This window comes from Metopolophium dirhodum, chromosome 9 (assembly GCF_019925205.1).
Source record: "Metopolophium dirhodum isolate CAU chromosome 9, ASM1992520v1, whole genome shotgun sequence".
NCBI lineage: Eukaryota > Metazoa > Arthropoda > Insecta > Hemiptera > Aphididae > Metopolophium > Metopolophium dirhodum.
The window spans coordinates 27,247,437-27,260,859 of NC_083568.1; the positions used below are offsets into that span (position 1 = coordinate 27,247,437).

Sequence of the window (13,423 nt, forward strand, 5' to 3'; positions counted from 1 at the left end):
AATTCGTCGGCGGCAGTGGCGGCGGCGGCGGCGGAGTCGCTGAAAAGTTGTTGCATTGTGTCGTCCGGAAGTTTCGATGTAATTGCTTCAAGCTAGACCTCGCACGGGACGCGTACACATATACGTACACGCGTTTGTATGTGTGTACAGTATAATACGTGCCGCACCGCCGATCCCCGATCTTAGACTTCCACCTCACCTCCGACGACGCCTGTGGATTACTGGTCCTCGTATATATATTAGAAAGCGGTCGCAAGAATACCAGAAGCACCGCCTCCCCGTTCACATATATATATATCATGTAATAATATAATAATTTTGTTTTAAACAATTACACCGAAGACGACTCGTTGGTGGTGGTGGTGGTTCGTTCTGTAGCTGTCGGTCTGCTGCGAATGTGATTTTATGGTTGTAACCGTCGCAGACAAAACCCGAGCAGAGAGGACAGACACGCGACCGGGCCGGTTCCAATTTTCGGTGCAGTACACCAAGTCGCAGTAACGATATGATAATACTAACACCGAATTAAAAATTTCAGAAACGGCAGCTGACCAAAATAATGATACTAACCATATCGTCGAACACGCGAGGCGACCGCCCTCGCATATTATTTATACATTTCTTTACCAGCAATGTCTGACGGTCGTGCACCGTTTTCGAATCGACGAAGAACAATATATGTTACGGCAAAGGATCCTATATATTTTGAATTCCATAAAAACTCACGTTATGCGCGATCGAAACACATTAAAAATAATTGCAAATTGGTTATCAGAATTTCGAAATCGATATAATTTTTTGTTTGCTCTCGACCTTGTATTAATCAATTCTATAAACTAATTTTTTGAATCGATCAGACTGACTTTGCGGACGTCATTCCCGAAACGCTGCTATACTAAAGAATGGACTACGTAATTTGTTTCACATAACATAATAGTATTAGAACAAATAATGTGTACACGAATACGATAATATATACGATCGAGATCGAATAGAAATCGGATAGAAATTTTAAATTGTCTCTAAGCACAACAATTCGAAATTGTATCCTCATTACTATATACTGTATATATCACCTATAACGACATTGGCTATACCTAATGACATATTGGTAGTAACGACTTGACATCGAACGTCCCACACAATTGGCTTACATTAATAGACTATATAAATGGTTACGATGGGTATTGCGACGATACTGTAATAATGACATACATTTCCAAAAGAATTGGTAAAAATTCCATTATTAAATCGACATAATCGATAGCAACGACTTATTTATGAGTCGATAAGAGTCAATCGTAATTTCGATAAAGAGAACTCGTTAGTATGCGTCGAAAACGCGTATGAATTCAATTCCAGTAGTAAACATTCCTAATTTTGAACAAAACATTGAAATATACAATGTCTTAATAACTTTAAGAGTTCTAAGTGATAACGAGGTTGTCAATGCTGTGTATAATTAAAATTACGAAAAATAAATAGAGATGATGAAAAAGAAAATATTTCAATGTAAGGAGTATACAATTGCAGTTCAGTCGAATAAATAACTAAATGTAATACATTAAATTATATTATGACTATCAATGAACATTTCAATTTATAAAAAATAAAATTGAAAACATGTATTTAAATGACAAGCTGAAACAAAGTAAAATAAATTACATTTTTAAATACAACTGTAAATTGATACATTCATAATTTAGTAAATAAAAATGATTAAACAATGATTTTTTTTTTTATGTTTGTTTTTTGTCCTTTTCGTTTGTAATGACTTATTCAAACGGTCCCTTGATGGCCATTATAAGTGTAGAGTAAACGCTGGAATGTATATGTATAGAGTATAATATATTATAATAAACCAAAACTGTAATAAAATACGTATATTTAAGAAAGTCCTATACACAAAATATCCGTGCCCTACATTATAGTGTATTGCGCGTAGTTCGCCGACCGAATTTGTCCTATAGTCCGCGACATGAAATGTGGCCGATGACCGTCGCGAACCTAGCGGCCGTTTCGCCTAAGTGGTTCATAATCTAATTAAATAAATTGCCGCGTTTTTTTAAATTAACCATTTCAACGCGTAATCAACACGGTAACTCCTAAACTCCAAAACTCCTATACAAATGATTTTATATTTCAATTTTAATAGTGTTAACAAAGACGTTATACACCATAACCATTATTTATTATTATTTTATCATTATATTATCTATTTATAATTACTTTTTTTACACCATTATGAATTTTTAGATAGAAATCAGGACCGAAAGAGTTAAACATAATTTACTAAAATTACTATAATTAATTTTTTTATTCAAACCAAACAACAAAAAAAATTTAAAAAAAAATACAAATACAAAAAATTTTTAATTTAATATTATTTAAGACATATGTTATCCGTGGTTTTCTTCGTCAATATCTTCTTCATCATCACTCCAGTCACTGTCATCTGGTAATATTGTCATAATTATTGGTTCTATCATGGTGTCCCTCATTATTTCATTTTTGTTGTCCTCGTCCTGAATTTCTTCTGCATGACGAACGCATTTCGTCCAGTCGTCTATTGTTACTGCATCTAATGCCTCGTGTGTTAACCGCTCAATATCAACCATTTTAAAAGTATTGTTAAATTTCGCTACTTGGCCCTTAACTTGAGCCCAAATTAACTCAATTGGGTTATACTTACAGTGGTATGGTGGAAGACGGATTACCTCATGACCCATTTCAATTGCAATGTCATCCAGCTCATATTTTTTTTCACGTGGCAATAGGTTTTTAACTTTTTGCCGAAGTTCAGGTAATGTTTCCAATGGATGGAACTCAATATTTTTTTCATTTAACCATTGTTGTACTTCGGTTTTTCTCCAATTACTTTTCGGATATTTGTCTCTGAGGATTGAATGGTAAGGCGCATTGTCCATGACTATAACTGATGGCTCTTCTAGATTTTTAAGCAGTTGAATAAACCACTCTTTGAATACTTCACCATTCATCTGATTATGATAATCCGTGGTATTTCCGGTATTGCTTCGAAATACCAATTTTGACCCTTCTATAAACCCGTAGCGACTACATCCTGCATGGCATACAATAAGTCGGCCTCCTTTACCCGTCGGCACCTTCAGACCACCAGAATTATTTTCATTTTGCCAAATAAGGGTGCGTGAATGGTTTTGGTTTACCCACGTTTCATCGAGATAAACCACTGGACGATCGTCTTTATTTTTTCGCAGCGTACACATTTGTCGTAAAAATTTACACCGAAGTGCGACGATATCATTCCTCTCCATTAAAAACATACGACCATCGTTACATCTTTTGTAAGTAAATTTTAAATTTTTTAGGAGCCTTTGCATTGATCGAACGCACCCATTGTAATTTGTTTTTTTTTTTACGACATTTAATATTAATTGAGCCGTTGGGTACTCACCCCGGTCGTAAAACTCGTGGACAGTTCTCCTCACAACATCGGAATCGAAATCATCCAGCTCCGAAACAGTTTTTGCTCGTTTATACCCTTTACGTGGAGAAACAAATGTAGGTTCCGCACCTGGTGTTTCTGGATTAATATTATTTTTTCCTTCAGCACAAATCCGTCTTACAGTACGATAACCCACACCACAAGCTTCGGCAGTAACAACTTGCGCATTTTTAAAAAAATCAGCAGTTAAATCTGACTTCTTTGATAATTGTTTTAAAAATAAATACACACTATGAATAATTTTTTTACTCTGACTGTGAGTATCTGAATCGGAAAACGACATTTTTAAATGGATTAACACGGTAACGCAGGAGAAAAAACAGTGTAAAAAAATAGTTGTTTACGAGCGCACAGTACACAACATACAAAAAGATAAAACACGAGTGCCATAAAACGTGTTTGTATTATGTGCATTACTGTATCCCCTACCACAGCACATTCTGCAGCTGCCCTCCAGGCATTCCAGAAGATCAGCTAAGGGTGCACAAAAAAAACCAGTCTACTATAATGTATGGAATACACATTGCGCGCAGATGCATGGCACTGCGACCGCCGTGCGCCGGGCAGGAGGTGGTATAGGTTGAGAACCAATGGCTAACAGGTAGGGAAGCCGCAACGGGTCGCGGTACAAATCGGCCACTTTTCGTGTCGCGGACTTTAGTCGACTCATCTGTATGCGTGCGGGCGGCGCTACAAGAACACTGTAGGAGGGGAAGAAATGTAAATTTTTAAGCTCGGCCGACGCCGCTATTAACACGCGTCTCTATAACATAGCTCGGTCGTCGGTATATAACGCTTACCGTGTGCTCTCCGACAAGGATATTATTATAATGAAGATCATAATATAATAATAATATGGTAAACAGGTCGCTGAGCTCTCTAGGGCGGGAGAGGGCGAGATAACGGCCGATGTTTCATTTCGTCGACGTTTTCTTTCGTCTCCGCCGTTTTCGGTAATCGGCCCATCCGTTTTTTCGTCACGCGCTGCCATCATCACCCGCCTTCCGCAAAGGGTCGGCGGGCTGCAGCACGACCGCTCGCCGACCGCGTAACCATCCGTTTCATATGGCAGGGAGGAAAGTGTTCGGACGCCACCACGCCGAAGTCGTAAAATATTATTTATAACAAGTAGACGGTTTGTACGCGATTGACGTTGTCGACGACCACTTTGCACGTACGATCGGTTATGCTCGTGCTGCTGCTGCTGGTGCGTCCCAGACGGTCTGTCGGACGACTTTTCCGCGCGCGCACGAATTTTTCCGCAGTCCTATAGTATTCGTCCGACTCACACACTCGCGCCGCCCGATCTACACCGATAAATATATTTATATTCGTCTCGGCACCCGTCGCCGTAACTGTTATTATCGTGGTTATCGTTATTACCTACGATATGTACGTGTGTTTATAATATGTATATAGTACTATATAGGTATGCATAATAAAATATACGTACATATATAGAATTGTATGTTCACTGCTAATAATTTATTGAATAAACGCGCACGAAATAAATCAGCCGGGACGCCGGTCGAATAAGCAACCACCGAGGAGACGAGAGAATCGATGGGAAATGCGACGCGTGAGGCGAGAGAAAAAATAGTTTAAGGGAATTTATCTAGATCCACTGTCTGTATTATTATATGGGTTTATTGCACGAACACGTGTTTAGTCAAACCGTTCGGTGCGCATTATCCGGGTACAGTTAATATTATACAGGGTGAATCGTAAACAAAGTGCATTAATGTAAACATTTTTTTTTTTATAATTTCAAATCGGTGCAAAACAATCGTATTTTGCGATTAAAAATACCATACTGTTTTCGAAACGTTTTCCTTGTCTCCTCGTTAATAGATACCTACTGAACGGTTTTAAATTATAAGCACAAAACGCGAGCCACGAAAAACGAAAATCAAAAAATCAATCTCACCGATGTTGTATTTTGAATCATATTTTTATAAACTGTGCGCGCGTGAACGCCAACGCGTCTTCACCAATACGACTGTTGAATTATAAATGTATTTTTTCCTATAGGTACCCCTGTACTTCTCCGGCCATTTCGGCACTATAAGTGTACTACCTCGAGGCGCAGGATATCCCAATTGAGGTTTTTTCGAGAAACTACGTGTGTGTTAACGAGACTGGAATTCGTTAAGGAAAACAATTGTAAACAGTACAACTATACAATATATATATAAATCCGGAAGAATAACACCTCTCTGCAGGCCTCTGACGAATCACGCACGAGTCTCTGTGGGTTCGAGATGACGATATTGAATTATATCGTTATTGCCGGTTTTCCAAATAATTATTTTTGCCGTTCTTGATCAAAGCTCGTGCATGTCATGAAGTGAAGTAATAATATACAGGGTGATTCAAAATTTATGTTACAGCCATTTTAACATATAAATATTCAAATTAGAGAAAAATGTATGATAAAAAAGTTTTTTGATTTAGAAACATCTATTATGATTTCGCAATTTTGTAATTGTTAACAACATTTTAGGGGGGTTTTGGGGGGTCAACTTTATAAATTCAAATAGAAACCTATAATGTTTTTGCAATCATAATGTGGGGGAATTTTTTTAATGAATTTTAGTGAATGAACAACATTGATTAATGCAAAGCTCTATGCTTGAGAGGTATTCAAAGTTTTAGAAATTGCGTTTTAAATGCTTAACCACACAACGCACGCCGACAGGTAGCAAAATAAATGGTGTTCTCATTTATTGCTATCATACGATTCGCATTTCTTCCGCAAACCCGTATATCAGAATAAAATTAATCATAATTATAATTTGTTTGTCAACGTTTAACCCCAAATACCAAATATTTATGCAGGAGTGCAAGGGTTGACCTGGGGTACTCCGTGAACCCAGCCAAAATAATGTTTCGGATCTCTGTTTAAAAAAAATACTTAAATCCATATTAAGTATTGCAAATTATATTTTCCTTAAAAAAAACCCTAGTCTTTAATACATTTTCCACTAGACTTAAAATTGACATTAATTAATAAACTAATAATAGTTTTCCTCGTCATATGAACATTTAAAATTGCAATGGATCAAAACGTATAAAATAAAAAATATTTTAATCAATATTTTATTTTGCTGTTACTAATTGATTGAAATACCGTTTATTTATAGTAAAGAAATATGACATCGATAACAATGTTTGATCTTATCGAATAATAGCCTATTTAGTACCTACATACATACATGTACCCGTTTGGAGATAATCTGTACATTTACAATCCGTATATGTATGTATTTCTTAACCATTGCGTTTTATAAACTCAAACCGATTTCATTCGATTTTATTAGAATTTATACATATTTTCTAATATTTCGTTAGTCTTTAAAAGTTTTTTATTTTTAAAATGTTTGCGGCATATGTTTCCAATAACCCGACTTTTACTGGGTCCGAATTGGATTATTATAAAATGGTAGCAGAAGCCGCCGAGTTAATTGTCATTGAAAATGAGGAATTAAAGCAAGTAAGTACCTAATTTATTATACAGACTACACAGTATTAGTAGTATTACAGTTAGATGTAAACGAATAATTTAGGATTTAAATTAATTTAACGTTTTTCATCAAAAAATATTTTTTATTACTCGTGAATTAAGGTTTAGTTTTCAGTAGGTAGTTTTTTTTCTATATTATTAACTAGTTTACTCTATTTCTTTACAAAAAATATACATAATTATTATGTACATAACCTGACAATATTAAGTCATAAATACAAAAAAAAACAAACAAAAAATAAATAACAATAAACACTTAAATTCACTTGTATTCTTAAAACATTTTTTTTAGAAAAATTATGAACTTATTTCCAAGTCAACTGTATTTTTAAATGAAAATGAGGCATACGCTGAAGAGGTCAGCAAGTTGGAATTGGAAAAAGTTAGTATTTCAAAATAAGTAATTATCTGTGAATTTAAAATACCAAATATGATAACTTTTATTTACAACAAATACTTTTTATTTTGTTTTTTTTTGTTTATTTTTCAATTAGAAAGAACTTAAAAAAGAAAATTTAGAGTTACGCAATCAAATAAATATATTGGAAAAGAATATAATTTTTGAAAAAGAACAGGTAGTAGTAAGTATTAGTACAAATATACATAATATTATTCAATATGTATGTGAATACAAATACATAAAATTAAATAATAAACATTTAATTTATTTATTTAAATTATAATATGGTTAATTTTCAAATAACTTAGTAACTTCCTATACCTACAACCTGATACCTTTAATTTTTTTTAAGCAGACAAATTATTTGTATAAAAAACACTATCAGATTTATATGTATGTATATTATACATAAGTGTATTTATATGTTTATATGAATAGCATGACACAAATTAGTATCACTATGATTTTAACATATATGTATGTATGTAATTTTTAATATTTAAATCTAGTAATTATCACATTTTAAATCCAAATAGAAGCAGTTTTAAATAAATGATTATACAAATATCAGTAGAGTAATAATATGATCTTTATATTCTTTGGTTTTGGCAATAAATCCAATATTTATAGTCAACTGTAATTTTATGTATGTTGTATCTAGGACTCTTTGAAGGACACAAATATCGAACCAATAATTAAAAATTCGATAATCCTAATTAATAAAATGGTCAGCGATAAGATGAACCAAATTGAGGATCAAGTTTGTGCTAAGTTTGAAAATTTGAATTAAAATTTAATAAAATTTCAAAATATAATTTAGAACTTGTGTAATTGAAAGTATAACACTTCTTTAAATACTTAGCATTCTTTTTTTTTTTTAACAAAGGTATATTTAACTCCACCAAGAGACATTATGGAACTTAAGGAGAGAATTATAACTGAATGCAAGAATATTCCACCAGAAGTAATAAAAGAAGCCAGTATGAATAACTTCCAAAAAAGATTAAATATATGTTTTAATCAAAGAGGAAGACAATTTGAACACTTATTATAAATACATAGTAATTTATATTATGTAAAAATAAATTGTACAACAAATCGTTATTCTTAACATTATCTTACTTGTGTGAATAGACCATATACGATCTTAGAAAATAACCGAACAATGGACTTTAATTTAATATTAACTTATCAAAGATAATGAACACATCGATAATTGAGATCTTTAGTAGATTTCGGCCAAATTTCCATAATGCTAATTATAACAAAATTCGGGTAAGACCAAAACTAATAAAAAATATCAAAAATGAACATATCCAAAATCCTAGATAAGATCATACAAATTAAAGTACATTTTTAATAATTCTATAATACAATATATAAATAGGGCTAGAGATTTTTAATATTTAAGAAACTATTAATTGTTGCTCTAAAATCTATATTTTTGTAAATGTCTTTAATCTTGACTATTTTACTTATTAATTTTAAGAGTTAAATTATAATTATCATTTAAAAATCATTGATTTTTACTATAAAATATAAGCTTTTCATATATCTTTTATCATGACTTCAGTCTTTATTACTATCTTTATTACTTATTATTTTTTTTTATTAAGTGTTAGATTAGGTATAAGATGAAATTGTTTGAACATCAAAGTTAAACAAACAATATTAGTATTAAAAAAAAAAAAAACTCTTAGCCCTACTTATAAGAAATAGTTATTATAATAATGCTTCAATATTTAGTTACACATTTTAAATATATAAAATTAATTATCAACTAAAATTTTGTCAAAGGTAAAAGTAAGTTATCTTGATTTGATTGAACCTGCCCATTATTATGAAATTTTGTTTTTCCCATATAATGTTGAAGAAAAATTTGTATCACATTCACCAGTCTAACATGTTCAAGGTGTCTTTCCAAATCATTTGTTTGCAATTGTAGGTTTTGTGTGTGAGAATTTTATTTTGATGAGTTAACTTTAAATTTACTAGCTAAATATAAAAAATTTAAAAAAAGTATTAAAAATTAAACTAAGTTTTTAATTAAAAATGTTCATACATACTTATTTTATTCTATTGTCAATCCATAATTAATATATCATGAAAATAAAGTATTATTATTTTTCATTATATCAATGCATATTTTGAAAATTTGTGTTGAAACTTGCTTATTGAAATCTGGGTTATATTTGTATTGAAATGTAGAATCCCCAGAATTTGAATAGGAAATATTAAAATAATAATTCTTATAGACAGTGTCCAAGATGTCTGTTGTCTTGGGTGTTTGTATTGTATTATTATGTAGCTTGATTATGTTATTTTTCAATGAATATTGTATAATAAAACACTCATACTTGCTTCACTGGTATTTTTTTCTATAACTGTGTTTGCTTGTAAATAACCAGAAACCTATCACTCTTTATGAAGTGTTGTTTCTTACTGTACAACTGTGCAAGTGACACATTTTCTCCGCAAGCAACAGACAATTTAAGTGATCCATATGTATAGGTACAATATTTAAATAAAAATTGTATTTTATCCAGAATAACAGATTCGACTAAAAGAAAAACAGATTATAAAGCATAAGGTTATAATCTTAATAAATATTCATTGATTTTTAACTGCTCAATTTCAAGGAAACTTACCAAAAATGTTGCAAAAGTATTCTATAGTAACCAAGTATCCAATTTGCTTGCATAATACCAGTAATTATAGCATATTTTAAATTGGATTATTTATAAATGAAATACTTTAAAAATTACAGTATTATAAAAAACGCATTTTCACATATTATTTATTACATATATTTTCAAATTCAAATTTAAGTTATACGGATTGCGAATATGCGATGGTGAGTCTTATACAATATACAATATTAAATATTTGAATACTTATCAGTTATCATATTATATTAGAATTTAGAATACAACAATGAAACAGTTTAAGGTTAGCTTTTTAGTGTGACCAGTGACCACAGAATTAACTTAATTTAATTTATTTTGCGGTATCACTGTGTGAAGTTATATCAAAAGGTAATAAGCATAGATATTATAAGCCGTGGGTTCTGTAGTAATCGCTGCCACTCGTAGGTACTTATCGATATTCGAAACGAACAATATTCTGCTTATCGGTCAATGGTCATTACTCATTATAAGTTATATTAAGGATATCACCTTTTGAGTATGATTAATGCTTACGAGGTGGTTGACGATTGATAGTGCAGTGGTTTATCTCTTTTTTCTATGAATAGGTTAACGGGTATGACAGTAGTTGTAAACGAGTTGATAGTAGTGACACTATTAGCTACCTACTTGTTGGCATGGGGTCAATTTATTGCAATTTCTAAAATTTGTAAATAGCTCTCAAGCATAGAGCTTTGCATTAATTAATGTTGTTCATTCACTAAAATTCATTAAAAAAATTCCCCCACATTATGATTGCAAAAAAAGTATAGGTTTCTATTTGAATTTATAAAGTTGACCCCCCAAAACCGCCCTAAAATGTTGTTAACAATTACAAAATTGTGAAATCATAATAGATGTTTCTAAATCAAAAAACTTTTTTATCATACATTTTTCTCTAATTTGAATATTTATATGTTAAAATGGCTGTAACATAAATTTTGAATCACCCTGTATATAGTATAAAGTCGTTCCTCGTGGGAAGGAGGGCCGGGACGAATACATTATTTATTAATCATTATAGTTCGCGTCTGAAAGTGACGAATTAAAAACAAAATTGTACACTTTTCAATGAAATAACAAAATATAAAACACGTCAAAGCGTTGTTTGTTCGCGTTTCCAATCGAATTTGTGTAAACGTAGAACAGTCTTTGTAGGTATAAATACAAAAAAGATAATAACACTTCATTCAACATTTGAATACACGAAAAACGAAATCACGTTTTACCGTATATATAAAATAATTTCCGATCGAACAAAGTTCTACTCAAACACACAAACAAATGGTTATAAAACGCAAATAAACTCCGGCGATATTACATAACACAATATACTTTATTTTTATTATTATTATGGTTAGAAACTTGGAAAATCGCAAACGTGACAATAATAACTCTCGGTACATATAGTGACTCCATATAGATTTTGTAATTTATTACATTATGGCGAATCCATAAAAAAATGATGTAGTATAATATTATAAATGTGTAATATCATTATGTATAATAATATATTTGTATCACTCAGGCGTAATGTAATATATTAAATTTTGTAAGCGATCGCAAAGAATAACAATTGGGCCGAAAAACACCTTACACGAGCGTGGCACTCACTGGTCCTATAAATTCGTTATTAGGTGAACTTTATTAAATTGTTTAATTCACTTTTTAACTTCTGAAACTTAAAACTTAGAACGCTTTAGGCGTTGTAGTTCATTTGATTTCATCAAATTGTTTCCGCTTCAGCGTATACCTATAACAAATTATATTCTCCACAAATACCAGAAAATTCAACCGCTAAATCACCTGTCAACGTCAATAATTCACCCCCTCTCTTTTCATCAAAGAGTTCAAAATCACCAAAATTCACTTATTAAACTTGTTTCCACTCTCACAACATATTTTTTTTAAATCCTAACAGACTGTTAAAAATATACTAACCTATAGACAAATGCTAGTCTTGCCAAATTAACCTGTCAAGTGGTACTACTGGATGCTTATCCATCTTTCATACCAATTTCTTGTAAGTTCTTTATCACTTATAATTACTTATTGTTCAATGCACATAACTTGTTTGGATTTTAACACGTTTAAGAGAAAAAAACATATAAAATGTAATCATTATACATATCTGAGTAGCACTACGTATGCAGTCTGAATATACAGCAAAATTTTAAAATATAAAATGTGTGTGTATTTATTTATAAGTTAAATATTACAAATATTGATGTTGTTTGACAATAAAAACGCAAAAATTAACATACAAACACTGCCATACCTACCTACGTAGTCCATATTGAAATTGTATGATTACATTTTAAGTAGTATTTATTTTATGAACAAAATTGTAGACAAAAAGTTACCGAAAATCTAATAAATTAATTTAAGTGAATTTAAGTCAAAGGCAGTTAATATTAAATTTGTACACATTAAATAATTCCTAAATAGACAGATGTACCTATCTGATTCGTTTATTAAATGATACGCATTAATACCCAAATAATCGATTTCGGCCAAAAATCGAGTAGACACAACACTTCATTTTAGACGACAGTTATCTTGAGTTTATATTACAACGGAAAAAAGCTTAAAAAAAATGAAAGTTCCTTTAGAATCGCATCCAATGTTATGCGGCGGCACTATAACTTCTTAGTTTGCGTTTTCCTGATTTATTATGACGTGTGCGACGAGCCTAACCTAATCAGTAATTTTATCGAAATCGATTCGACTTTAGTGAAACGGTTTCACGTCTAGAAGAGACAACGAAATAACGGTCAAATGTGTAATATATTTAAACGTCAATAGAATAACGCTCGATGGTGCACAGTATATCGTAGACCGCAATAAATTTCAATAGTATTACGAGTATCTGGTATAAAAGTCGTTCGAAATAAAATCTCTCTTAACTGGCAATGAAGAACTTACATTATAATTACATGTTATGTTATTGTCTGTTTTAATATGTTTTCTATATATTATATGCAGTTAAGTAATTAATTAAAAAATAAATATATATTTTACTCCGAGCAAAACAAATACATTCGTGTGTGGACACTATATACTTAATACTCGTAACAGGTCGTAGGCTCTAAGATTTAAAGGTTTCAAAATAACCGTCTACGTTTTTGCTATGAACTAAGCAATTACAACGCGAACCAAATATTATTATGTACATAGTAATATTATATTATATTTACATTTTAATTAGAATATTGTCAATGTATGAATAATATTTTAATATCGTGTTATAATATGTCGTTTTCAAGACTAAAACGTAGTATATTGAAAAATAAAAATAATTTTTATGAAAATATAAATATAAGTAAAAG

At 31.2% G+C, this 13,423-nt stretch overlaps 2 protein-coding genes and 1 long non-coding RNA gene across 5 annotated transcripts in view; 1 reads left to right on the top strand and 2 right to left on the bottom strand.

Moving 5' to 3' along the window:
* The window catches only part of LOC132952409 (uncharacterized), a 217,122-nt gene that overhangs the window by 56,530 nt on the left and 147,169 nt on the right, over positions 1 to 13,423 (bottom strand). The window lies entirely within an intron of this gene.
* LOC132952210 (uncharacterized) lies at positions 6,356 to 8,258 on the top strand. 2 transcript variants are annotated; one of them, XM_061024417.1, is made up of 4 exons: positions 6,356 to 6,980; positions 7,303 to 7,392; positions 7,505 to 7,591; positions 8,072 to 8,258. In XM_061024417.1, exons 1-4 carry the CDS (start codon positions 6,864 to 6,866, stop codon positions 8,198 to 8,200), a joined length of 423 nt encoding a protein of 140 aa, XP_060880400.1. In that variant the 5' UTR covers positions 6,356 to 6,863; the 3' UTR covers positions 8,201 to 8,258. The 2 variants fall into 2 exon arrangements, with proteins under 2 accessions (XP_060880400.1, XP_060880401.1); XM_061024418.1 differs by having other exon boundaries at positions 7,505 to 7,585.
* LOC132952211 (uncharacterized) lies at positions 8,398 to 11,001 on the bottom strand. Of its 2 annotated transcripts, XR_009665451.1 has the most exons (3): positions 10,059 to 10,930; positions 9,477 to 9,970; positions 8,398 to 9,405 (listed from the first exon to the last, which is right to left on the bottom strand). It is a non-coding gene; the product is annotated as an uncharacterized LOC132952211 (long non-coding RNA). The 2 variants fall into 2 exon arrangements; XR_009665450.1 differs by having other exon boundaries at positions 9,477 to 11,001.

Bases quoted from the DNA above. Each gene is read 5' to 3' on its own strand.
- LOC132952210 (XM_061024417.1), top strand. From the start codon at position 6,864: ATGTTTGCGGCATATGTTTCCAATAACCCGACTTTTACTGGGTCCGAA. The intron at 7,393-7,504 runs GTTAGTATTTCA...TTTTTCAATTAG, and splicing joins GCAAGTTGGAATTGGAAAAA to AAAGAACTTAAAAAAGAAAA. The intron at 7,592-8,071 runs GTAAGTATTAGT...TGTTGTATCTAG, and splicing joins TTGAAAAAGAACAGGTAGTA to GACTCTTTGAAGGACACAAA.